This window comes from Cyrtonyx montezumae, unplaced genomic scaffold (assembly GCF_038088225.1).
Source record: "Cyrtonyx montezumae isolate F1298 unplaced genomic scaffold, pur_monq_1.0 scaffold_8, whole genome shotgun sequence".
Lineage (NCBI taxonomy): Eukaryota > Metazoa > Chordata > Aves > Galliformes > Odontophoridae > Cyrtonyx > Cyrtonyx montezumae.
This window is the reverse complement of record NW_027072089.1, coordinates 41199-68917: the sequence shown is the minus strand read 5'-3', so window position 1 is coordinate 68917 and position 27719 is coordinate 41199. Positions and strand designations below refer to the sequence as shown.

General features: G+C 49.9%; 2 protein-coding genes across 4 annotated transcripts in view; one reads left to right on the top strand and one right to left on the bottom strand.

The window, feature by feature from the left end:
• GFUS (GDP-L-fucose synthase) overlaps nt 1–26106 on the bottom strand; it is a 237290-nt gene extending 211184 nt beyond the window's left edge. For both annotated transcript variants that reach the window (XM_065753224.1, XM_065753226.1), the window contains exon 1: nt 26100–26106. The gene's annotated coding sequence lies outside the window, so the exon portion shown is untranslated. The remainder of the gene's footprint in view (nt 1–26099) is intronic.
• The window catches only part of ARHGAP39 (Rho GTPase activating protein 39), a 74635-nt gene that overhangs the window by 43635 nt on the left and 3281 nt on the right, over nt 1–27719 (top strand). The window contains exons 2-6 of one of the 2 annotated variants that reach the window (XM_065753221.1): nt 10418–10852; nt 15507–15587; nt 19858–21220; nt 22540–23101; nt 25991–26083. In XM_065753221.1, the coding sequence (XP_065609293.1) occupies nt 10418–10852; nt 15507–15587; nt 19858–21220; nt 22540–23101; nt 25991–26083 (2534 nt within the window). The remainder of the gene's footprint in view (nt 1–10417; nt 10853–15506; nt 15588–19857; nt 21221–22539; nt 23102–25990; nt 26084–27719) is intronic. The other variant, XM_065753222.1, reaches the window with a different exon arrangement.

The window sequence follows — 27719 nt, the reverse complement described above, 5'->3', positions numbered from 1 at the left end:
ATCCCCTCTGAGAGGAAAGCAATGTTCTGCAGCGATGTCAGCCACCCGTGGGGACCAAGCCAAGAGCAGGAGCAAGCATGGGAGGTGCAATAACAGGGGACCACTCGTGGCTGCAGCTCTCATTTTTCTGGCTCCCATGTGGTGTGGAGAAGGCATTTATGTGACCTCCAAAGGTGCCCGGCAGTGAGCAGAGCTGGCATTGTGCTCACAGCCCTGAATGGCTCCAGCTGCATGAAAAAGCCCTGTGGTTTTTGCATCTATTTCTTTGAGCTCTCCTGGAATTTGCAGGAGGAGGAGGAACAAAAACGAGCTGCTCACACTGTGTCTGTGTGGCTAGTGACGAATAGCACAGCGGTGTGGCAGCACGCAGTCCGCCTTCAGAGCCCGGGGAGTGGGATGCAGTGTCAGTTTCGGTGCTATTCTCTGGTGGGAAATAAAGCAGTGAGTCCTCCAAAGTGTCTGGGGCACCATTCTGTGCAGGAGGAATGCAGAATTTCCAGAAACAGCTGCTCTGACATTCATGTGCTCTCATGTAAGCATTACAGAACCGTGGTTGGGTTGGAAAGGTCCTTAGGGATTATAAAGCAAAGGAATGATTGCATGGGAAAGGTGCTTAAAGGTCATAGAGCCGTGGCATGGTTGCATGGGAAAGGTCCTTAAAGATCATAGAGCCAGGGAATGGTTGGGTTGGAGAGGTCCTCAAAGATCACAGAGCCAGGGAATGGTTAGGTTGGAAGGGTTCTTAATGGAACCATGGTGTGGGTTGGGTTGCAAAGGTCCTTAAAGATCATAGAGCTAGGGAATGGTTGGGTTGAAGAGGTCCTTCATAGAACAATGGAATGGGTTGGGTTGCAAAGGTCCTTAAAAATTGTAGAGCTAGGGAATTTTGGGTTGGAGAGGTTCTTAATGGAACCATGGAGTGGGTTGGGTTGCAAAGGTCCTAGATCATAGATCCAGGGAATGGTTGGGTTGGAAGAGACCTTGAAGATCATAGAACCATAAAATGGGTTGAGTTGGAAGGGACCTCTTTTAGCATAGAACCATTCCCTTGTGTCCTGTCACAATTAGTCCTCAAAGACAGTGCCCATGGCAAGCCTTCTCCCCTCGGCCTTCCAGTTCCTGTCTTCAGCACTGGAGAAAGAAGGGGAAAACAAACTGAACCCACCTGCGCTGGAAATGCCCCAAATGACATTTTTGTAGTGGTGCAACAGGTGCTGCTGCAGCCATAATTCCAGGATCGTGGTCCCAGCGCTGAGTCATTGTCGCCGGGAGCAGATGGGGCCACGTCTTCACCGAGAGCATTGCACTAATGGAAGTGTTCAGCAAGAGCTGTGTTCCTTCATCCCCAAAGAGGGGATCTGAGCACCGTCCTCACCTCCCTGGTGGGGTGATAATGGGGACAGAGCCATGTTCTTCCCAGGGTGAGGAGCAGTGCACTGCTGCACCACAGAGGGATCTCCATTTCTTCGGTTCTGAAGAATAGTGTTAATCCATGAGGCTGGGATGCCCCTTCACGGTGTTTTCAGGATTCCACCTGTGGAGATTGCAGGGTTGGACTGATGAAGGCTCATTACAAGGACACCTGTACCCAGGGGAGGGTGGGGGGAGAGGCCTTAGAAATCATTTCCAGCTTAAAATATCATCAAACAGAGAAACGTGGCACAGGATTGACGTCGAAAGCTTTCCGTCTCCCATCTTGGCGGATAACTGTGAGCTACAGGAGAGCACTGACACTGCCCTTTGGGTCTTTACTTATTTACCTATGCTATTTCTTGGAAGATGCACCCGATTTTCCAAAAACGTCTTTCTTCCTTTTCTACCCGACCTTACCCCAGCCAAGGTAACTTGCACACGAACACACTAGGGTTTGTATTTCTCTTTCACGCCTTCATCTGTCAGATTTGGGGCAGTGTGGGGACGTCCCCACGTCCCCCTCCCTCATCACATTGTGCTGCCCACGGCTGTGACAGCAGAGCCCCAGGAATCCAGAGCCACTGCCAGCACAGGGGCTGGGGCAGCAGATGCTGCACAGCTGCCTGGTGGCTGTGGGTGGGTTACGTGCTTCACTGCGGGGTTGGCAACCTGAGCAGCTTTCCTTTTCTGAGTTCCACGGGGCTGGTGAAGCAGGAAAACACTTCGGTTCATCACATTGATGTGATGCTGGTTAGAAAAATGGCCCTTTTGGTGAAGTGTCCATTGTCATCCTCGCTTTCTTTATTAGCATCCTTCTTTTCTTTGTTGCCGCTCCATTTGTATTCCCAGACTGCAAAAAAAAAACATCACTCTTATCTCTGTCATTCATTTCTTCCAGGTTATTTAGGCCTGTCGTGCAACTGGTCAGTTCCTCCTTACAGTCAGCTGCTTTGCCCCTAAATCTGGGGAAAATGCAATTCCCACCCGACTTTGCCTGGTACTGCTCATGAGCGTTGGCTTTGTTGTCTCACCCAAGGGAAGTCTGGAAGCACCACCCTGCTTTTTCAATACCATTTCTCTTCCAAACAGGATGATCTTGCTCTAAATCGATCCACTGACCCTATATGCATTGTACACAATCCTATTTTCCCCGATCAGAAACAACAAATCGGATTCCTGCATTGAGCAAGAACACAAACCACCGTTGGCTTTGCCCAATTACTGTTGGCTTTGCCCATTTGCCATTGGCTTTGCCCAGTTGCTGTTGGCTTTGCCCATTTGCCATTTGCTTTGCCCAATTGCTGTTGGCTTTGCCCATTTGCCATTGTCTTTGCCCAATTGCCATTGTCTTTGTCCAATTGTCATTGTCTTTGCCCAGTTGCCATTGGCTTTGCCCAGTTGCCCTTGACTTCAGTGCTCTCCAACCCAACCTGGTGGCTCAGAGCCTTCTGCATCTTGGCACCCATGTCACTGCTGAAGGAAAGATGTGGGGGAAAGGCAGGGAAAGGCCACTCGCTGAGCTCCCTTTCCCGTCCCGCAGGCAGACTGAGTGGCAGATTTCACACCCTGCTGTGCTGTCACAGTGATTGACAACAGCCCAACGTATTGGTTGTGCTCCAGCACGGGCCTTCCTTTATTTTGCATGTCACCCGGTGGGACAGCTGCCTGCATTTGTCCTCACCGCGGGGCCAGGGCAGCAGCTGCACCACAGGGATCGGCCCCGGTGCCGGGATTCCCTGCGTATCACCGGCGTGCTTCTTGTGTGTTCCTCGCATGTGTTTCTCTTGCAGATTCCTTGTCTATTTCTTACATCTTTCATGAGTATTTCTTGCATATTTCATGCATATTTTGTGTGCGTTCCTTGCATATCTCTTGCATATTCCGTGTGTATTCCACATGTATTCCTTTTTTATTCCCTGCTCATTCTTTGGGTGTTCACTGCATATTCCTTGCTTACTCTTGCATATCCTTGTGTATTTCTTTGTATTTCTTACCTATTTTTATCTATTTCTTGCATATCCTTGTGTATGCCTTTCTATTTCTTGCATATTGCTTGTTTATGCGTTTTATTGCATAGCCTTAAAATTCCTGTGTATTCCTGAATATCCTTGCGTATCCTTGCATATTTCTTGTGGGATTCCTTGTGTATTTCTTCTACCTTTCTTATTTCTGGTGTATTTCATGCATATTTTGTGCGTACCCCCTGCATATCTCTTGCACATTCCATGCATATTTCATGTGCATTCCTTTCCTATTCCCTGCTTACTGTACTCCCTTGAGTATTTCTTGCCTATTTCTGGCATATTCCTTCTATATTCCTTGTGTATTCCTTCTACAGTCCTTGAGTATTCCTCGTGTATCCTGTTGTCACCACTCTTGGGTTGCCATATCCTTTCCTTTCCAACGCACGTAACTTGGTCCCAACCACTCTTGGGTTTGCTTTGTCCATTCTCTACTTCATTTGTCTTCATGCTGCCAATGAACCCTTAGTGCTCCAGGACTGAAATCTCTCAGTGGAAATGAGGTTTCTCGTGACCAAAAAAAAAAGCTATTTTTTTTCTCTTTTCCCCCTAAAAGAATGAAGAACTTTTTATTATCTCACGTCACGATGCTAAGCAGAGCAGCTTAGACACACCGTCCTTGTGTTGCATGGGTAATGGAGCACTAAGGTTTTTATAGGCAGTGCCAGGTGGGAGCTTGGCATTATCTGTTTGATGTGCTCATTTTCCAGCTCTGGGCATGGAAACGGGGGCTGCTGAGGTTTGGACTATTCCCTTTTAGCAGAGATTTTGGGGAAGATGGGGAAGTTTCTCTCTTCCGCTCCAATCCGTGGTGGTTTTTGATGTGTTTTGCTGCAGGTCGCCGCTTGTTCGCAGGCTTTTGGCAAAGAGCTGAAAGTTCAAAGCGTTCTGCTCCGTTTTTCACACTTCCAGTGTTGCCGAGGGATTATTACTATTAATAACACATTAATCATCTTTCCTCTGAAGATTTCAGTTGGAGAAGCAAAATACAATGTTTTTTTAAGAAGCATTAAGGCCAGAGTTGGCAAGTTGGGGAATCTTTGCTCAGTTGACTTTTATAGAAACTTCAGCCCCAAAAATTCAGGTTTGTGGGCACAACACTGGCACCGAAGTGGTGCTGATGTCCAGACTTGATTTGAGCTGATGCAGATGGTGTGAGGATGGATCGCCTATGAAGGCACCATCCTGAAGTGGGACCATCCCACCCCAAAAATGATTGATGCTTGGGAGGATGAAGCTTATCTCCTGCAAAGAACGTTGAGGGAGCTATGCTGGATGGAGCCTTGGGCTGGGTGGGCTTTGGGGTCCCTTCCAACCCAACCATTTTAAGGTTCAGTGGTTCTGTAATCTTTAGGGACCCTTGCAACCTATCCCATTGTTCTTTAATCGTTAAGCACCCTCCCAACCTAACCTAAAGCTCTATGATCTTCAAGGACCCACCCAACTAAACCATTCAGTGGCTCTGTGATCTTTAAGGACCCTTCCAACCTATCTTTAAAGGCCCTCCCAGCCGAACCATTGCGTGGCTCTAAAGTCTTTAAGGATTCTTCCAACCTATCCTAAAGCTCTGTGATCTTTCAGGACCCACCCAACCAAACCAGTTTCCCTAAGATCTTTAAGGACCCTTTCAACCTAACCTATAGCTCTATAATCTTTGAGGACCCTCCCAACCCAACCGTTCTATGGCCCTGCGATCTTTTAAGGATCCTTCCACCCCAAGCCATATGCATCTGTGACAATTCAGGCATCAGTGAGGGGGGGGAAGCACAAGTTTTTTGGCTGACTGGAGGAGGATCTGCCTGGGGTGGAGGTTTGTGATGAATGGAAAGGGACACCTCATTGGGTTGAGAGACGTGGATGAATGGAAAGAGTCCACTGGAAGATCACCAAGATCCTTCAGGGACTCAGAGCATCTCCTATGTGAGAAGATTGAGGAGATCCCACCCACGGCCATAAATCCCTGTGGGGATGTAGGAGAGGATGGAGCCAGGCTTTTAGCAGTGGTGCCCAGCAGCAGGACAAGAGGCACTGGGACCAAGAGGCTCTGTCCCCCCGCACCCACCCAACATTCTGCTTCCTATCAGCAAAACTTGCAAGAAGTCGATATCCTCCAGACCTTGACCTCTCCCACTTGGCTGGAAGAAGCCAGCGATTGCGGAGCTCATTAGCACCGACTGATTGAAGCTCCCATAAGCCTCCAGCTAAAAGGCTGAGCTGCTTTGAGGAGCCTGCGGTCGCTGTGCTTTTGAGCAGACTCTTGATTCATCTCCGCCTCCTCATTATCTGCCTTCTAGGAGGGGGAAGTTGAAAGGAGATAATGCCCAGCTCAGTCTCGCACTGTCAAGTTGGGATTGGGAGCATCCGTCGAGTGTGCATGCTGATAAGAGGGGAGGAGATCACAGCCATCATCTCCTCTTTGGAAGCTGTCCTTTGAAAGGGATTTGTGTGTGAGCTATGTCCTCTACGCCAGGAGCCACAGTGCCAAAGTCATCAACTCGTGGCTTCAAGTTTGTAGAAACTGCTCCAGGAAGGAGCAAATGCATGGGGCAAAGCAGCTGAGCTTTGAACTGGTGAACTACCCCAGCACTCATCCTCCTTGAACTGCTCTGGTTCTCAGCCCCAGTCTCTGATTCCATGGAACTGGGCTATGGTGTTGGCTGTGTTCCTCTTCGTTCCCTTCTTGGCCATTCTTAGGTCCTGTTCGTCACTTTCTGTCCCATCCTGGCCGTCCCCAAATCCTGTGTGTCATGGTTTTGGCCTTTCCCAATGCTTGGCTAGGGAAGGGGTCCCATGACTATGATGGATCCCTCCAGGATCCCGTTGGGCTCCAGCACAGCATGGAGAACTCAGTGCTGGAAACCATCTCAGTGCTGCTCATTTCATGAAGTGTTCAAGCTTTATTTTTACCCTGACACCTCCGTTTAGCACAGCTCATTACTTCCCTTTTATCCCCAGCAAAGACTTCAATGCGGGAACACCCCCTGTTGGAACTCAGTCTTCCTCCGATGGCTTTATTTCTAGTTGCTTTCTTCTCCCCCTATTTATCCACCAGCCCACACCCAACTCGCACCAATTCCTGTTGGGTTCCTCTATGGAAGCTTTAATTTTTCTTCACCATCTCCATGTTAGTTCAGTTTCTATGGGAACAGAGAAAGGAGAAACGCAGAGTAACTGCTCCATCTTCCTACCCGTGCATGTGGTATCTACATGCATGGAGGCTGGCGTTGAGGAGGCTCCAACTCTTCTGGATGTGCGAGGTGGGATCTTGATGTCAACCCAGTGGTGCGTCCCATTCCCACATCCAATGGGCTTTGATTCCTATTTTGGGGGCTTTGATTCCTGGTAGAAGGAGGGAATGGTGGCCGCATGGTTCGGTACGGGCACCCCAAGAGGATTCAGTGTTGGAGAATGTCAGTCCTAGGAGAGAATGTTGGAGAACATCCCAACACCGCGCGACGGGGACGAGGTGGCATGTTTGGTCCCTTTTTGTCTCAGTGGAGGGAGATGTGATCCCATTGCCATGCTGGCACATGTAACAGTGTTAACAGCAGAGCTGGTACTTAGCTGTGCTGCTCGTGCATTCCCCAGACTCCTTCCTCAGACCCTCCCCGTGGCTCAGGAAGCCTAATTTCATTTGTCCCGGCCCTTTTGTTGCTGGAGCAGTCCTTTTGTCAATCGGCGGAGGCTTATGCAAACTCTCTGCTGTTCCCATAGCGATGGTAAGATTAATATTTAAAAGCAGCATTCCAGGTTATCAGGATATCTATTCCTTCAGCTCGCCAGGAAGAGAAGGAGCTGGCAGAGAGCCGGGAGGCTCAGCCCTATGCAAAACCCCGCTGCATGCCAGGCCCGCAGCCATGGCACGGCCCCGATTCCATGAGGACCAGAATTGCTCGGGGTGTGCCATTTAGATTGCAAATCACCTCTGAGATGCAAATCCACTCTGTCTTACTTTCCTTTCACAGCTGCCCTGTTCCCTTCAAATGACTTTTTGGGGGTTTTGTGTGCGTGCTGGAGCTGTAGTTGGGTTTTGAGGAGGAAAGGAGTTGTCTGGGTGTGCTGCAAGCTGCTCGGGAAGGGGCTCGAGATGCCTTCAAGGAGGAAGAAAAAAGAAACCTCAAAGCTCTTAGAGACAGAGAGTAACCTGGGTTGGAAAAGATCTGTTTGGAACCATGGAACCGTGGGGTGATCCAGGTTGGAGAGGAATATCTTAAATCATGGAGCCATGGGGTGATCTGGGTTGGAGAAGACCCTCTTAGAATGATGGAACCATTGGGGTAAAGATCCTCTTAGCTCATGAAACCATGGGGTGATCTGGGTTGGAAGTGATCATCTTAGAATGATGAGACCGTGGGGTAAAGACCCTCTTAGAATCATGGAATGATGGGGTGCACTAAGTTGGAAGAGACCATCCTGGAATCTTGGGGTGATCTGGGTTGGAGATGACCCTCTTAGATCAGGGAACCATGGTTGGTCTGGGTTGGAAAAGACTGTCTTAGAATCATGGAGACATGGGGTGAAAACTCTCTTAGAATGATGGTACCGTGGAGTGCTGTAGGTTGGAGAAGACCCTTTCAGAATGATGGATGCATGGGGTAATCTGGTTTTGAGAAGACTCTTTGAGAATGATGGAATCACGGGATAAAGACCCTCTTAGTGTCGTGGAACCATGGTTGGAAAAGACTCAGAATGATGGAACTGTGGGGTGATCTGAATGATGGTACCACGTAGTGCTTGAGGTTGGAAAAGATCCTCTTCAATGTAAGAAAGGGGTGATCTACATTGGGAAAGACCTTTGGGACCACAGAGTCCAACCATCGTCCTGTCCTACCGCGTCCCATCACTGACCGGTGTCACCAAGGCCGTGTGCTGCCGTGGCTTTAGAGGGATGATGAGATTCTTATTTCTGAGCACAGTCGGTGGTTGTTGTGCAACTCAGAGTTATTTATAGGCTCCGTCTTGCAGCGCTTCCCTCCCTGAGCGCTTCCGTGGGCGGAACTGAAGCTCTGTTTCTCCCTGAAAAATCTTTTTGTTCCATTTATTACCAGAAAGAGAGCCCAGAGGGAGATGCAGAGTCAGCCCAGCGAGCCTGGGGGCAACAGCTCCATCTCATCCCTCGCTTCTCCTTGATCGCTCTATTTATGGCCTCAGAAAGATCTCCCAGGGCAGGAGCTCATCAGCAGTTGTGTGGAGATGGAGGAGATGGGATCAGTGCCCGTAGCTCAGAGAACGCCTCGAGCACTCTTCTTTGTACAAACTGTCCCCAAAATCTGTAGGCGAGCAGTTGGGTTCAGGTCTCGCTGTGCCGCGCTCAGCGGGAACACAAAATTTCCCTCAGAGCCAATGTGTGAAGTGTTCCATATGGGGTTTTTATGGCACTGATGGACGCAGTTTGGTGGTGGGAGTCCCATCGGTCAGGTGGTGGTTAAGTTTGGTGAGACATCCCAAAGGTGTTTGCAGCCTGGGTGCTGCCTGGATCCCGCAGCGATGTTGACCCCACTCACGTCCTTAACTCTCAGCTCTGTGCTTTTCATCCTTCCTTAAATGAACACGTAATACCTGGAACTTTGCTTTCTGGTTTTATTTCCCATGGTTCTTTGTCCTTTCTCTCTGCATCGGTTGGAAGTGGCTCTACATAAAGTAGAGGGGGTGGGGAGCAGTCTCTGAGCGCTCGAGGGACCAGAGGTGGACAAAACGTTGGGAGTTCTGAGGTTTACTGCTTATGTTCAGAGGGCTGAGCTGAATGGGAGAGCAGGGCCCCTATAAACAGGAGGGGAGCATCCCTCTAAGTGGGAGAGCCAACATCCCTATAAATGGGAGAGCCAACAGCTTTATGAATGATAGAGCAGTGCCCCTATAAATGGGAGAGTCAACATCTCTTTGTACAGGAGAGCGACAGCCCCATAAACAGGAGAGGAATATCCTTAAAAATGGGAGAGCAGTATCCTTAAGAGTGGAAGAACAGTGCCCCTATAAATGGGAGCAGAATGTCCCTATAAATGGGAGAGGAACATCCCTATTAAGGGGAGAGAAGCATCCCTATAAATGGGAGAGTCAACGTTTCTATGAGTGGGAGAGCGATGCCCCTATAAACAGAAGAAGAATATCCTTATAAATGGAAGTCAGTGCCTCTCTGGATGGGGGAACCCTATAAATGAGAGAACGATGTCGTTATAAATGGGGAGAGCCAATGGCCTGATAAGTAGGAAAGCAGACGATGATGGAAGATTCCAATTTGGAGCTGTTTTGCCCCAAAACCTTTCTCCCCATAGAGCCCTCTGCAGCCCTCTCTGCAAAACACTGGCAAAAATACAGTATATACTAATATATTTAAAATACATATATATATATAAAGGTTATATATATATATATTTAGGGGCACGGTGGGTGTGGGTTGGGAATTTTGGGGGCCTTCTCCAACCCTAGTGATTCCGTGGTTCTTTTTAAGGACACAGTGGGGATGGGTTGGGGTTGGTAATATGGGGCAGAGATGGGATTGCCTGTGAAGTTGGGATGTCTTATAAAGAAGGGATGTCCTATGGAGGTGGAATGTCTTATGGATGTGGGATGTCCTATGGAGATGGGAAATGGACCAGAGCTGGAATTTGTGCTGGAGATGGAATATCCTATGGAGATGGGTTGTGCAGTGGAGGTGGGATGCACTGCAGAGCTGGGCTGTGCCACAGAAGTGGAATGTACCATGGAACAAACTGGAATCCAGAAAGTTCCATGTGAACTGTGCTGTGAGGGTGCTGGAGGCTGCCCAGAGGTTGGGAAGTCTCCTTCTTTGTAGATGCTCAACCTCACCTGGTTCCTGCTGCAGGGAGCTGCTTTAGGTGAAGTGGGACTGGGGGTTCTCCAGAGGTCCCATCCAGCCCCGCTACAGTTCTGCAGTTCTATGATCCAGAGGTGTGGTGGCACCAAGAAAACTCCTCTCCAGATCACACTGACCCCTTCCTCCCTCCGTTCCTGTTCCCCTCCAGGCTGGAATGGGTGGAAATCATCGAACCTCGGACCCGGGAGCGCATGTATGCCAACCTGATCACGGGGGAGTGCGTGTGGGACCCGCCGGCCGGCGTGCGCATCAAGCGTACCAATGAGAACCAATGGTGGGAGCTTTTTGACCCCAACACCTCGCGCTTCTACTACTACAATGCCACCACGCAGCGCACGGTCTGGCACCGCCCGCAGAACTGCGACATCATCCCTTTGGCCAAACTGCAGACCCTGAAGCAGAACACGGAATCGCCGCGAGCGTCCACCGAGAACAGCCCCGGACGGAGCAGCAATGTCAGCAGGGAGGGCAGCACCAGCTCCTCACTGGAGCAGGAGCTGGAGGGCAATGAGAAAGCGGCCGAGACAACAAGGTCGAGCCGGCAGTCGGCCCCGTACGCTGCGGTGAAGGAGGAAACGGAAAGGTGAGAGCGGGTGGCACAGCGTGAGGTTGGGTGTTGTTGGCCAGTGCTGCAGGAGAGCAAAGTTCTGCAGCAAGGAGGGGTTTGGGATGGTTCCTGTGAACTGGGGTTCTAAGGGTGGTTGTGTTGGGTTGTAGATGGATGTTGGGGTTCTAGGATTGGGTTGTGGATCGATTTGGGGGTTCTAGGGATGGTTATGTTGGGTTATGGATGGGTGTTGGGGTTGTAGGGATGGTTGAGTTCGGTTATGGATGGGTATTGATGTTCTAAGGGTGATTATGTTGGGTTTTGGATGGAAGTTGGGGTTCTAGAGATGGTTGTGTTGGGTCGTGGATGGGTGTTAGGGTTCTAGGAGTAGCTGTGTTGGGTTATGGATGGATGTTGATATTCTAAGGATGATTATGTTGGGTTTTGGATGGATGCCCTGGGGTTCTAGAGATGGTTGTGTTGGGTTATGGGTGGATGTTGGCATTCTAGAGATGCTTATGTTGGGTTATGGGTGGATGCTGGGGTTGTAGGGATGGTTGTGTTGGGTTACTGATGGATGTTGATGTTCTAAAGATGATGGTTTTTGGTTATGGATGGATGTTGGGGTTGTAGGGAATGGTTGTGTTGGGGCTGTAGGGGTGGTTCTATTGGTTTTGACCCAACACTGCTTGGTCACATGCTCACCCTGCCCTGCAGCTGCTTGGAGATCTATGGGATCTCAATATCAGGTTTATCTTGGTGCTCATCAAATGCAGAGCTCTTCCCAGCAGAAATTCTGGGCTATTATTTACAGTTCTGGTGACCTTTCTGCAAGAAATTCATGGCCTCAGCCATTCTGCTGTGGGCTGTGGGTAAGGAGATGCCTTTGGCTGCCAATGGACGGCTGAAGTCATCCCAAGATTTACCCTCAACTATTGATGGAAAAATCCTCAGATCTGACATTTCTAACCCAAAATTGGGGAAGGTGAAACGAGGAGCAAAGCGCTCTGTCCATATCGTATGTCTCCTTTTCATATTATTTCCTTGAATTATTGGGGATTTGGCAGATCTTTGCTGAACGCAACGAGCTGCGTACAGAGAGCGTCAGACCCAAAGCTCCGTTTACATAACCGCAAAGAAAACCATCTTCTCCCCTTTATTAGGAGCTGTAATTAAGCGTGTGGTGCTCAGGGCAGAGGATTAGGGCTGGGATTTCAGTTCTATTCCTGGCCTGGCCGCCGAGCTGTGCTATTTCGGTCTCACCACTTTCCCTGTGTTTATAAATAAGAGCAGAGCTGGTGAGGAACAGTGGCCCCTCCTGTTTCGAGAAGTGGGGGAAAAGAAGGAAAAAATGAAATATTAGGTTAGATTTTTGTTATTATTCTGTGAGTTGGTGCTGTATGCAGAGCTGCCCGTGGCTCTGCCATGTGGGTTTTTAAACCAGTGACATTTCCCTCGTGAGATTCTACGCTGCAAACACTGCTGTCACTGAGCAGAGTGGGAAGGGATGAGAGGCACCTCCAGGTGTGCAGCTCCCCCAGATGTGTTTCTTCAGACTTGCAGCTCCCCCAGATGTTGTGTGCCTCCCCCTAGATGTTCTCCCCAGATGCTCAGCTCCCTCAGATGTGCTCCTCCCCAGATGTGCTCCTTCAGATGTGCATCTCCTAAGATTCTCTCCTCCCCAGATGTATAACTCCTCCAGATGTACTGTCAACGGTTTACGGGCAGGTTCGGCTCGGTTCCGTGACGATTGGTGCGGGGGACCCACGGACCCACGCCCCAGGAAAGGGGAAGGGGGAAAGGGAAAAGAGAAAAGGGAGATGAGCCTAGAAACAAAACAGCGGCAACGATCTGAGGAGGAAAGCTAATTTACTAAATAAGATATCGGAAAGCAAAATAACACAATATAATACAATATAATTGGAATTAAAGCTAATAAATCAAATAAAATGAGCAAGAGAGAGTGTCCGATAAATCGAAGGCCTTACGCTAACGCTGAAGGCGGACGGCAACGAGCGCCCACTGCTGAGTCGATCCCCAAGGAAAGAGAGTGTCCCGTGACCGCAGACAGTTTTTATCTTTCCCTCTGAGCGTAAACACGTAAGAACACAAAGCATCGCAAAGTCCTCTGGGGAATGGAGTTCTTCTTCTCTTCTGAGACAGGCATACCTGGAACTATCGATGATCCACGGAGCTGGAACATTAACTCTTTAACTCTAAATGCACTACATGATGTTATGATGTGAAATACCAGTACCAAAAATCATAAAACCATGACATGTACTCCCTCCCCAGATGTGCTTTTCCCCATACATGTACCTCCCTGGCTGCTCTCCTCCTCAGGTGTTTACCTCCTCCTGATGTTCACCTCTCCCAGAGTGCGTGTAGACTTTTGTATCCATGGAGATGGGTCCCAGTCACACGTGTGCACTTCAAACATGGCAACTGCAACACCCGGAGCCAAACGTGGCTCTACAGAACCTCTCCCATTTATCTCAGACAAAACAAAACTTCACTGTTTGACTTCCATGAGCTTTAGCTTTATTGGGAAGAGCTGATTGCTGCGATTGTAGGTACTCAAAACACCATGGGATATTGTAGGTACCCCAAAGATAGTTGGATATTGTAGACACCCAAAAGAGAATCATATTTTTAGGCAGCCAAAAAGACCATCGGATGTTGTAGGTACCACAAAGACAATCAGATTTTTTAGGTACCCAAAAGATCATTTAATATTGTAGGTAACCCAAAGGCAGTCAAGATATTGTAGGTACCCAAAAGACCATGGGATATTGTAGGTGTCCAAAAGACCATCAGATTTTTTTAGGTATACAGAAGATTACTGTAAGTACCTCAAAGACAATTAGATTTTGTAGACACTGAAAAGACCATGGAATATTGTAGGTACCCAAAAGACAATTGCATGTTGTACGTACCCAAAAGACCATGGAATATTGTAGGTAATCCAAAGACAATCAGATGTTGTAGGTACCAAAAGGTGATGGGATATTGTAGGTATCCGGAAGACCATTTGATGTTGCAGGTATCCAGAAGATACTTTTGGATTTGCTCTGAGGGTTTTCCCTGTACTCCGCTTCACTTCCCACCCCTTCCAAGGGTCAGACTTTTCCTGTTCTTCGGGAGTTGGACTTGATGATCTTTGTAGGTCCCTTCCAACTTGAGATGTTCCTTGCCTTCACCATTGAAGAACTCACCCAGAGGAAACCTTTCTTGATGTCTTCTCCCACCCGTTTCCATAATTCCAGGCACTGTGAAAGCTTCCCAAGAATTCACTCTCTCCCAACCACACCCCCAAACCTCATCTTGAGGTCTATCCTATTAGGAAGGTTTGTTTTCTTCCTCCACTATCTGATCTGAATTTTATTAACATGCGCACAGGGGGTTGGATGTGGTAGCTCAGGAAACTTCATGGAAGGAAGTTCTGCCTCCAGATGTTTGCTGTTTCTGCCACGTTCTGGCACAGATGGAATGTGTGTTTTGGTAGCAAGAGATCATTGCACATCATGCCATGGGGGCCGTAATACACTGACCTGTGTTGGCATCACCCATTGGAGCAACAGAGTTATTATGGGTGTCCAGAGAGAGTGGGAAAATGCTGTTGGATAACCATGACCCCTTTTTTCTGCGTATGGTTGGTGTCAAGATCCAACCATTGAAGAGCATCTCCTTTATGCACCAGGTTTTGACCAAAAATGAAGGGACATGAAGTGGCTGTTACCTGTCCCTGAGGAGGAGAAGGGATGGGAAATGCAGGGTTGATGCAGAATGCCAACAGAGGGCTGTGCTGTGAGGACAGCACAGAGTTGTGAGATGGTTAGGGTCATTCCAGCCTCCTTCATGAGTGAGGGAGAATGGAGCACTGGCAGAGTGGGATGTGAAGGTGGAGACCACAGTTGTGGAGGGGTCGTTCATATGGTTGGACTCAGTGGACTTTGTAGGGTCCTCCTGATTGAATTAAATCTACCTAAATTTAATTAAATCCTATTGTATTCTATTCTATCCTATTCCTTTCCAGTCCTATCCTTTCCATTCCAGTACAATCCTATCCTATTCTGTTCTGTTCCACTGCATTCTATCCAGTTTTATCCCATCCCATCCTATCCTATCATAATCCCAATTTCAATACCTATTTTCAATCCTTTCCTATTCCAGTTCTATCCCATTACATTCTATTCAATTTTATCCCATCCTATCCCATCCTATCCTATCCTAATCCTAATCCTAATCCTAATCCTAATCCTTTCCTATTCCAGTCCTATCCCATTGCATTCTATTCAATTTTATCCCGTCCCACCCTGTCTCATTGCATCCCATCCCATCCCATCCCATCCCATCCCATCCCATCCCATCCCATCCCATCCCATCCCATCCCATCCCATCCCATCCCATCCCATCCCATCCCATCCCATCCCATCCTATCCTATCCTAATCCTAATCCTGTCCCATCCAATCCCATTCTATCCAAATTTATCCCATCCCATTTCATCCCATCCTCCACCAAACACCCAATGGACGTCACCAAGCTCGCTCCCAGCGATGGGATCTGAGCCCAAGCTCAGAGCCCAGACCTATGGAACCCGTCTCTGCAGATGGGCTCCACCGACCCCAAAACGAAGGGGATGTGGATGAGGACCCCCTGTAACCCACTCTCCCCATTATTGTGTTGCAGTTCGTCACCCTCTGGAGTGTTTGAGAAAGAATGCGACATATATCGAGATTACAACGCGGAAGGGCAACTCCTCCACTACAGGTAGCCAACATCTCCCTCTCCAGTTTGGGTCCGATGTGTGGGTGTGGGGCAGCTTTCAGGGAGGGGTTCTCCTCCCCATTGCGTGCTACGGTTTTTTCAGCTTTACACCCACCCTTAAATCCACCTCAGAGTTTGTTCTGTTGGTTCTTTGGAATGGGAGTCATCTGTTCTTGTTCTGGCTCCTACTCGTGACCCCACAGAGCGGAAGCTGGGGGCTGCCCGGTGTTGGGGCCACGTCACGTGGTTCCATTTGCTCCTTCTTAGCTTTTTTTCCCCCCAAAATCAGAAGTGTTTTGAGGTTGTAGGGGAAATGAAGTTGCCGTGGTTGCTCTGGGTACGTTTTTGGGGCTGTAGGTGCCGCTCGGTGATACGGTGCTGACATCCAAGCAGCGTGGATCGGCTGTTGTGGCATTTCTTAAAACAGTTTCCCCATATCCATCATTGGAAGAGGGAAGTGATGGGGTCACCATCCCTGGGGGTGTTCAGTGAGCCATGGAGATGTGGCACTGGGGTCATGGTTAGAGGGCCCTATAGAGGGCCCTACAGAGGTTTCTGTAGAGGTCCCTATAGAAGTTTCTGTAGAGGTCTTCGTAGAGGTCCTTGTGGAAATCCCTGTAGAGGTCTTTTGTAGAGAGCCCTATAGAGGTTCCCATAGAGGTCTTTCGTAGAGAGCCCTGTAGAGGTCTCCACAGAGGTCCCTGTAGAGATCTCTATAGAGGTCCCTATAGAGATCTCTGTAGAAGTCCCTATAGATTTTCCTGTAGAGGTCTCAGAAGAGCCCTTCGTAGAGGTCCACACAGAGACCTTCTCTTGGTCCCCGACATCACCTGCTCCACAGGAGTCACCTCTGAGCAGACTGTCAACGAAGTGCGTATAGAAGCCACCACAGTGCCTTCATGTGGAACACAAGGAATGGGTTTCATCTCCACCACTGCCCACAGAGGAGCATCTCTGGGACTCCTGTGGCACCACGGGGCAGAGGTGAGGGACCAGTACACCACAAGGAGGATTGCAACCTCGTCTCTGCTGCCTTCCAGAATCTGGAGGCTGTGGGTGGTGGAATCTGATGGCCATGAGTGGCAGAATCTGGTGGCCTTAGTTTTTGGGATCTGGTAGCCATTAATCGCACAATTTGATGGTCATGAGTGGCAGGATCTGGCGATCATTGGTGGAAGGATCTGGTGGCTGTGGGTGGCAAGATCTGGTGGCCAGAGATGGCAGAATCTGGTAGTCACGGATGACAAGATCTTGTGGCCGCTGATGACAGAATCTGGTGGCCATGGATGGCAGGATCTGGTGGCCTTGGTTTTGGGATCTGTTGGCCATTAGTCACACAATTTGATAGCCATAGGTGGCAGGATGTGGTGGTTACAGGTGGCACCGAGCCACCACACCCAAGCTGGGATAAGCTGGGTCCAGCTTGGCTCCGTGGCCAAAAACTCCTCTCTGTGGTCACCCTGAGCAGCTCTGTCCTCACGCAGCTCCTGGATGGAGGTGATCCCATGCGATCCAGGCTCACCCAGAACGCAGCACCCGAGCTCATGGGATCCAGGGCTCAGCCTTCCTGCAGTCCTCAGGAGACAGCCAGGGGCTGAAGATCACTGTTGCAGGAACTTGTTGCCATGCTCACCGAGACGAAGCCGACCTCCTGCTGCTCTGCTGTTGGAGGAAATGTCACTGCTGATCCTGCAGCACACTTCTTCCCTCCTCCCTCTCATAAAAAAAAATAAAGAACAAACCATGGAACCATGGAAAATAAATCCTCTCTTCCTTTGGTAGCATTTGGGTTGCAGATGGCGGTGGGATTTGTCACCCATCCGGCCCTGTGAGCTCATCACAGCATTTTCTCATTCCGTGGAGCCCACAGAGTCCTATTTTCTGATGGATTTCTGGTCCCTGGCGTCAGATTATGCGGCGGAGCCATCCACCACCCAACGCTCCACTCATCAGAACATTCAGAAACAGCCGCTATTTCACCTGAAAAATGGAGGATTTTCATCAAAAGCAGGAAAGCTCATTATCTCCTTCTCCTCTTGGCCATCTCCATTCTGTCTTGGCTTCCCCTGCTTTGTTTTCTACTGCTGCTAATTAGAGGGAGCACCCTGGGAGCAGCCTTCCCAGGAGGCAAGAAGCCAACCGACGGTAAATACCTGACATATAAACGATGTTTTGTGGACCTTCCTGCTAAAAACGCCGTCAGGAAGAGTGATGTGGGCTTCACCCGTGGCCAACGTTGTCCTGTTCTGATTCTGCTCTGCTGAATTCTCTCCCTCCATGCTTCCTTTGGTCACGGCATCGGTGAAATTGCAGATGGAGGGCGATGATGTTGAGTACCGAAGAACCCCTGAACCAAACCCTACAGCTCTGGATGATTTATAAGTGCAACTCCGCGTTGACAAATCCTTGGGAACGGCAGAATCGCAACCGAAGTGCAGCAAGACCTTAAAATGGGGATCTGAGCCCATCTCCCCGTGGCTCTGTTTTGATATCAATTAGCAAAGCACGCAATCTTCCGGTGACTTTTCCAGTGCAGGGCACTTTGACACGATCCCAGAACGATCTGCCGGGTTTCCAGGATGCTCAGCATGATGACAGCATGGGGATGAGCATCCCATGGTCCTCTGTCTCTCAGTGGTGCGTTTCAGGGCTTTTTGGCACAGTAGGGGAATACTGAAGGGGATGGGAGAATCCGTAGGGGAGGAAGAGCACGAGGCAGAGAGATGCAGTGGGGGCATCCCTGATGGGGGCATGGGGGTTCTGTGGGGAGTGATGTTGGAAAAATGAGGGATGTGCTGGGAAAATCGGAGCCGTGTTGGAAAAATTGGGGTTGCATTGGAGAAATTGGAATTGAGTTGGAGGAATCGGGGTTGCTTTTGAGAAATTGAGATTGTGATGGAGAAATTGGGGTTGCATTGGAAAAAAATGGTGTTGTGTTGGAGAAATTGGGGCACTATTGGAGGAAGTGGGGTCACTGGGAGAGATTGGAGTCGTGCTGGGGAAACCAGGACTGCACTGGAGTGTTGTATTGGATAAATTGGGGCCACAGTGGAAAGAATTGGGGTTTTGTTTGCAAAACTGGGGTCCCATTGGAAGTGTTGGGGTCACAGTGGAGAAATTACATTCACATTGAAAAAATGGGGGAACTTACGTTTGGGGAGAAGAAACCCGTGGCCAACAAAGCCCGTAGAGCAGCATGTATTGGGCACAAGCCACTCTGTGCTCATGGTGGCACCCCATAGCACCCCAGAACATCATCCCCTGGGTTTGCACCTTTAGTAGAGATTTCAACCCCAGAGCTGGTGGTGGTGCAGCCCCAAAAATCACTGGACCCACAGTCCTCCCGCAGAGCTCTTCTTGCTCCCCTTCCCAAATCCTGAAGGTTTCTCGGCATGTTAGAAGCTGATCATTGGGATCAAGAGCGTGGAGGTGGCAGGATCATTGGGATCAAGGCACGGAGGTGGTGGGGTCTTTGGGATCCAGAGGTCCCAGTCCTAAGAGTGCCACAGGATTCACCCACTTGGCTGTCTCGTAGCTGTGACTGCGGTTCAAAGGAAAATGATTCCTCCGCTCGGAACATGGGGGTCAGGTTTCTGCAGCTCATTGGTGCTGCCTGAAGGTGCCCCAAAGCTTTGGGGGGTGTTGGCACTCCCAAAGGTCATTGAGGAGCTCCTTGATGTTGAGTTCAGGCAGCGTTGGCCCTCTTGGAGACATCTTTGTGCTCAGTGCCTCTTCCGGCCTTTTGTGTGGTGCTTTGATGGGAATCATTCAGTTGGTAACAAAGGGATGGGGACTGGGGAGGGACAAAGGGGACGATTCCCGAGTGGTGGACGTAAGATTTTGGGGTGAGGGTGGAAGAGGGGTTCAACCTGAGCTGGGTGGGAGAATCGTTAGAATTGGAGAAGACCTCCAAGATCCCCAAGCCCAACCCCAGCCCACCCCACCATGTCCCCGAGTGCCACATCTCCACGGTTCTTGAACCACTCCGGAGATGGTGACCCCTGCATGTCCCTGCGCAGCCCATGGAGTGCATCACCACTCTTTTGGAGCACCATTTTTCCCCAGTACCCAACCCAGTTGTCCCCATGTGGACTCCCATCCCATTGCTCATCCCTGCGCTCACCCACAATCACAAATCGGATGCCGGTTGGGTGTTCCTGCTCTCCCAAAGGCAATGGGGTTGCAGATCTCCAAGAGGACGCTCCAGTCCCCACGGCCCCAAAGGCTCCTATGGGGTTGCCCTCACCCCCCCTGCCCACCCTTTTACCCTCAGGACGTCCTCGCTGCGCTGGAACGCTGGCAGCAAGGAGCGGATGCTGATCAAGGTGATGGACCGCGAGCCCAGCTTCCTCCTGCACCAGGGCAACGGCTTCGGCCCTGACACCGCTCCATCCACACGCTCCCGCCGCCCCTCGGGGGGTCAGCAGTCCCCCAACCTGCAGAGCTTCGCCCCCGACGCCGACAACTCCGTCTTCTTCCCCGAGAGGAAACCTTCACCCTATATGAAGAGGGCTGAGCTGGCAGGGAGCTGCTCACCGCTGCTGGGTCGGGGCGATTCCTTCTGCTCCCCGCTGCAGAGCCAACACCACCGCAAAGCATCGAGCGAGTCACAGCCCTCGTCGCCGCGCTACGCCTACGAGCCGCCGCTCTACGAGGAGCCCCCCATGGAGTACCAAGCACCCATCTACGACGAACCCCCCGTGGACATGCAGTATGAGGCCGGCGGGGGGTACAAAGCCGCTTCCCCCCAGAAGTCACCCATCCGGAAGCCTCACCCCTTCCTCCAGTCGCCCAAACAAGGCTCCAACTCGCCCTACCAGCAGCTGGTGCTCACCAAGCAGAAGTGCCCCGATCGCTTCATGAGCCTGGAGTACAGCCCGGCGGGCAAGGAGTACGTCCGCCAGCTGGTCTACGTCGAGCAGTCAGGCTCCAGCCCCAAGATGAAATCCGGGCCGCGCCACAAATACTCCCCCAACCCCATCGGGGGTTCCTACTCGCTGCAGCACAGCCCGTGCCTCCTCCGCGAGCAGCGCACCGACCTCAAATCGGGCGACTACAGCAGCATGGAGGCGGCCGACTTCTGCCCTGACGACTCCATGTCATGGTCCAGCCAGCAGGACACCATGTCCTCCACAGGCTACTCACCTTCCAGCAGGAAGAGGAAGAGCCGAAAGCCCTCGCTGCCCCACCACGAACCCAACACTCCGACGGCAGAAGCGGAGCGGGATGGGACGGACGAGGAGCGGTGCGGATCCGCTCGTGCCCAACTCAACCGTGCGGAGAGCAAAGCGGCAGAGGTGGAAGCGGAGGCAGCACGGGGCTTCACAGAGCCCTTCTTGGCTCAAGCACGCCTGGCCTGGGAGGCTCAGCAAGCCCACTACCACATGAAGCAGCGCAGCAGTTGGGATTCCCAAAAGGACGGGTCGGGCTACGAGAGCGACGGGGCTCTGCCGCTGCCCATGCCGGGCCCCGTGGTGCGTGCGTTCAGTGAGGACGAGGCGTTGGCGCAGCAGGACAGCAAGCACTGGAAGAGGAACACCTTTGAGAAGTTGGGCTTCCCCCAGATCCTGCTGGAGAAGAGCGTCTCTGTGCAGACCAACCTGGCGTCCCCTGAACCCTACCTGCACCCGTCGCAGGTAACGAGGGGGGGAGGCCTCGGTGTCCGGGGGTGTCCTCAGGGTTTGGGGGTGGCCCTGAGTGGTCGGGATGACCTCGGTGGTTGGGAATGTCCCCAAGTGTCTGGGGGTGTTCTTCAGTTTTAGGGGTTTCCATGGTGTTTGGGAGTAGCCCCAAATGTTTGGGGTGTCCCTGGTGGTTGGGGGTGCCGTTGGTAGCTGGGGATGTCCCCAAGCATTTGGGGTTTTCATGGTGGTTGGAGTGACCTCAGTGGTTGGGAATGTGCCTGGTGTCTGGGGGTGTCCTTAGGTTCTAAGGGTGTCCTCGATGGTTGAAGATGTCCCCAAGTGTTTGGGTTGTCCCTCGTGTTTTGGGGTGTCCCTAAGTATTTAGGGTGTCCCTGGTGGTTACAGATGTCCCTAAGTCTTTGGTGTGTCCCTGGAGTTTGGGGCTATCCTCAATGGTTGGGGATGTCCCCAAGCATTCGGGGTGTCTCTGGTGTTTGAAGGTATCCTCAAGTGTTTGGAGTGTCCTTGATGGTTATGGTCTCCTTGGGGTTTCGGGTGTCCCCATCTTTTGGGAGTGTCCTTGATTTCTGGGAGTGTCCTTGGGGTTTGGCGGCCTCCCTGGTGGTTGGGATGTCCTTGGAGTTTCGGGTGTCCTTGATTTCTGGGGGTGTCCCTGGTTCTTTAGAAACATCCCTGGTAGTTGGGGATGTCCCCAAACATCTCCAGCATTTGGGAACACCATCAGCATTTGGGGTCGTCCTCAACATTTTGGGGGTGTCTCTGGTGTTTGGGTCTGCTCTTGCATGTGGAGGAATTCCTGGAGTTCGGAAATGTTCCCAGTGTTTAGGGGATGATGGAAGCATTTCGGGGTGTCCTTGGTGTTTGGGGGTGTCCCCAACATTTGGGGTGTCCCTGATATTTCAGGGTGACCCTGATGTTTACATCATTATTCATCTTATGTCCTCCGCCACCCTGTGACCTTTTCCATCCTATGACTTCCATCCTATGACCTTCGTGCACTGATCTTCTCCACCCTATGAGCTTCTCCATCCTATGACCTCCTCCATTCTATGACCTTCTCCATCCTGTATTCTTCTCCATCCTATGACCTCCTCCACCCTATGACCTCCTCCACCCTATGACTTTCTCCATCCTATGACCTCCTCCACCCTATGACTTTCTCCATCCTATGACCTTCTCCATCCTATGACCTCCTCCATCTGATGACCTCTTCCAACCTACAACCTCCATCCTACAACCTTCTCCATCCCATGACCTCTTCCACCCTACTTCCTTCTCACATCCCCAACCTCTCCTGTCTGTACCCTCAGTCCGAGGACCTCGGTGCCTGTGCCCAGTTTGAGAGCAGCCGGCAGACCAGGAACATGATGCCCAGTGCCAGTTGTGTCTTCCCCACCTTCAACCTCCGCAAACCCTCCTCGGAAACGGACATTGAGAACTGGGCCTCCAAGCACTTCAACAAGCACACGCAGGGGCTCTTCCGCCGGAAGGTTTCCATCGCCAACATGTTGGCGTGGAGCAGCGAGTCCATCAAGAAGCCCATGATCATGACCAACGACCGCAACGTCAAGAAGGAGGCGTGCGAGATCTTCAAGCTCATCCAGATGTACATGGGCGACCGGCGAGCCAAGACGGACCAACTCAACGTGGCCTTGGAGATCGCCACCAAAGGGTGGAGCATGCAGGGCCTGCGGGATGAGCTCTACATCCAGCTGTGCCGGCAGACCACCGAGAACTTCCGATACGAGAGCCTGGCGCGCGGCTGGGAGCTCATGGCCATTTGTTTGGCCTTTTTCCCACCCACTCCCAAATTCCATTCCTATCTCGAAGGATATATTTACCGGCACATGGATCCGGTGAATGACACCAAAGGTAAGAGGAAACCCAACGCCGGTGGTTTTTTGGTCCCACCTGCTGCTGTTGTGACCCGGTTTTGGTTTCTTGGCCCTTCACGCACGTCATGTCCTTGGTGAAACATGCCCGGAGGCTGCGAGGTGGCACCAACCCCATTACACAGTGTGAGATGAACGTGGACACCTCCGCTTACAGGGCCAGCTCGGGGGGACAGGGATGGGTCCCACGGTTTTGGGTGGCCCCACGGTCTTGTTTCACATCCCCGCTCTGTAAATAGGGCTCTGGGATGACCACGTCTCGGAGGTCCACCAAATCGTCTTGGAGGAATGGAGGTCGGTGGCATCTCAGAGTCCATCTGGTCCAGTGTCCCCACTCTGGAAGGGACACCCAGAGCTGTGCGTCATGGCCAAGCAGAGCTGGACATCCCCAGGAGGTCTCTGGTGGCCTGGTCTTCTGGTGGCCTTGTGGTCTGGTAGCCTGGTCTCCAGGTGGCCTGGTGCCCTGGTGTCTTGGTCCCCTGGTGGCCTTGTGGCCTGGTCTGCTGATGAACTGGTGGCCTGGTGGCCTTGTGCCCTGGTCCCCCAGTGGCCTGGTGGCCTTGTGCCCTGGTATCTTAGCTCCATGGTGGCCTGGTGGCCTTGTGCCCTGGTGTCTTGACCCCATGGTGGCCTTGTGCCCTGGTGACCTGATCCTCTTGCAACCTGGTTCCCTGGTGGCCTTGTGACCTTGTGCCCTGGTGCCGTGGTGGCCTGCAGACCTACTGGCCTGGTCCCCTGGTGGCCATGAGACCTGGTGGCTTATTGGCCGTGCACCACAGTGACCTGGTGGCCATGAGATGTGCCACGGTGACCTGGTGGCCATACCCAAGTGGGGACAGCCCCATCTCGAAGCCACAGGATGCCACAGACCCCCCCAGCTCCTCATAGTGAAGGTGCCCCTATCTCATTTCATCCTCGTGCCACTGTCTGGACACCGCTGACCCCAAAAAACACCACCACCACCACCACTACCACATTGGTTTGGTTCCCTCCATCCCATTGTACCGTGCGTTGGTTTCACTTGTGTCCTACTGTGGTTATTTTTATTATTATTATTATTAGTTTTCATTTTTAAGACTTTTTTTTGAAATTTTATTTTTATTTTATTTTCCATTTTTACATCATTTTTTTGTTTTTTTTCCTTCATTTGTATTTCTCCTGTTCAGTTTTTATGTCATGTGTTTCTTTTTCAGGTTATTCATTTTTTTTGGTCATTTCATTTTTAGGTTATTTCTTCTCTATTATTTCTCTTTCTTTTTCTGTCCTTTTTATTTCCTTTTACGTCACTCCCAGGTTTCATTTTTTTTCATACACTTTTTTCCCACTTTCATTTTCGTCGTTTTTATTTCGTTTCTATTATTACCATTTTTGTTTCATTTTTAGCTCTTTTTTATATATTCTGTTCATTTTTACATTATCCCCTAGGTTATTTATTTCATTTTATGTCATTTTCAATTCCACTTTTATACCATTTTTAATTTGTTCCAACTTCATTTATGTAACCTTTATTTTCATTTTTTACTTCTTTCATTATTTTTAATATATATTTTTAGATTATTTTCATGCCAATTTTATTTTTCTCATTTTTTTTCATTTCTTGTATTCATTTTTTATGTATCATACTTTTGTATAATTTATTTTGTCATTCGTACCCCATTTTTTTCTTTTTTCTTTTTTTTTATTTCACTTATTTCATCTTTTTGTATTTATTTCATTTTTATTTCTTCCCTTCGTTTTTTAACCTTACTCATTTTTCATATTACTCATTTTTTCCCTTACGTTCTATCCCCACTCTTTCATTTTCTTTTTCCATCCTTCCCTTCTCCCACCCCACTCTCTTTCCTCTCATCTTATTCTGTTCTCATTTGGATCCCATCCCATTCTGTTTGATCCCGTTCTGTTCCAATCCCAATCCCATTCCATTTCCCATCCTGATCCCATTCCATTCTGTTCAATCCCTTCCCAATCCCGTTCCAATCCTGTTCCAATCTCATCCCAATCCCACTCTGTTCTGTTCAACCTTATTCCATTCCCATCCCAATTCCATTCTGTTCTGATCAATCCTATTTCAATCCCATCCCAATCTCCACTCCATTCCCATCCTAATCCCATTCTATTCTTTTGATCCCATTCCAATCCCACTCCATTCCCATCCCAATCCCTTTCCATTCCCACTCCATTCTGTTCAATCCCATCCCAATGTCCGCTCCATTCCCATCCCAATCCCATTCCATTCTTTTGATCCCATCCCAATCCCACTCCATTCCCATCCCAACCCCATTCCATTCTGTTTGATCCCATCCCAATCTCACTCCGTTTCCATCCCAATCCCACTCCATCCTGTTTGATCCCATCCCAATCCCACTCCATTCCCATCCCAACCCCATTCCATTCTGTTTGATCCCATCCCAATCTCACTCCGTTTCCATCCCAATCCCACTCCATTCTGTTTGATCCCATCCCAATCCCACTCCATTCCCATCCCAATCCCACTCCATTCCCATCCCAACCCCATTCCATTCTGTTTGATCCCATCCCAATCTCACTCCGTTTCCATCCCAATCCCACTCCATTCTGTTTGATCCCATCCCAATCCCGCTCCGTTCCCATCCCAATCCCACTCCATTCTGTTTGATCCCATCCCAATCTCACTCCGTTCCCATCCCAATCCCACTCCATTCCCATCCCAATCCCACTCCGTTCCCATCCCAATCCCACTCCATTCTGTTTGATCCCATCCCAATCCCACTCCATTCCCATCCCAATCCCACTCCGTTCCCATCCCAATCCCATTCCATTCTGTTTGATCCCATCCCAATCCCGCTCCGTTCCCGCCCCGCCGCCCCTCATGGCTTTATTTGTTTCCCAGTGACACGGCACATTAGAGAGCTCCTGGAAAGGAACACTAAGAAGAAACCCAAATTGCGAAAGAAACCCAAGCCCCACCCCGAGGAGCACGATGGTAGGGGCTGTGCCACCGCTCGCTTCGGGCCCTCTCCGGCCCCCGTAGAACTGCTGCTGCTTCCCAGCTCTCTCCCCCCACTCCCATCTCCCGGGGCTCTGCTCGGAGGGCTGCGGCTAATTAACGGGCACTCTTAATTGGGGTCGGAGGCGGTGGGCAGCGGGCGCGTTCACATTGGACGCGGTCAGTCGGTGCTCTGCGGTGACAGTCGGACTCGATGATGAGCAGCGGTGTTGGGTAACAGTCGGACTTAATAATCTATTTATGATCTTCATTGATGGTTGATCAACTGACAATCTTAATTGGCAGTTGGACATGATGATCAACTGATGGTCTTCACTAATAGCTGATCGGTCACTGATCATCAACAATTGGACTTGAAGACCAACTAATGACCTTTGTTCACTGATGATTGGACTTGATGACCAATTGATGACCTTCATTGACAATTGATCAGCAGATTGTCTTAATTGGCCGTTGGACTTGATGACCAATCGATGACCTTCATTGACAGTTGATCAGCAGATTGTCTTAATTGGCCGTTGGACTTGACGACCAATTGATGATCTTCATTGACCCTTGGACTTGATATTGAATAGATAACAATCTTCATTGATCAGTTGATTATCTTAATTGATGGTTGGACCTCATGACCAGTTGGTGGTCTCCTTTGATCAATGATAATTGCTGATCTTCATTAATGGTTGGACCTGATGACTTGTTGACGATCTTGATCGATCGTTAATCAATCAATGATCTTCACTGACGGTTGCACTTGATGATCAATTAGTTCTCTTCATTGACAGTCTTGATAATGAATTGCTGATTTTCCTTGGCTGTTGGTATTAATTGGTGGTTGGACTTGATGACCTATTGGTGATCTTAATTGACTGTTGGACTTGATAATCAATTAGTGCCCTTCATTGACAGTTGGACTTGGTAACGAACTGGTGATCTTCACTGATAGTTGGAATCAATTGGTGACCTTCATTGACAGTTGATCAACTGGTGATCTGAGCTGAGGTGATCTGATCAACTCGATCTGAACTCGATCAGCTGATTACCTTAATTGAGCTTGATGATCATAAGGATCATTTCCACACTTAATGATTCTGAGATCCCAATTTGGTGAATGCAGAGGGGATGGAGCCGTGGCCCTCAGTACAGAGCCCCATCTTTGCTTCATGCTTTGCTCTAATATAGAATAAAATCTTTAAAATATCATTAAAAATCATAAAAATATAAAAAATATATCAACTAATAAATAACCCATACAATAACAAGTGACATCTGCAGCGGTAAATGGTCTCTAAAATAATAAAAGATGTACACAATAATAAACGACACATAAAATAATACCTGACCCCTAAGATAAGAAATGATATAAAGGATTATAAATGACATATAAAATAATAAATGGTGTCTAAAATTAAAAATATCAATAAAATAATAGGTGAACGTTAAAAAAAAATAGAGTGAAATAAAAGGATTTTGCCTGGGGGAGGAAGCGCAGTGCTTCCCCCCTCGTCACCCACGTGGATCCCCAGTTCAGTCCCCAGGTCTGACAGCTGGGGATGCTGAGGAGTGTCAATCTGTATTCTGCCCCTCGTTAATAGCTCATTAATTAGTGCTTAGT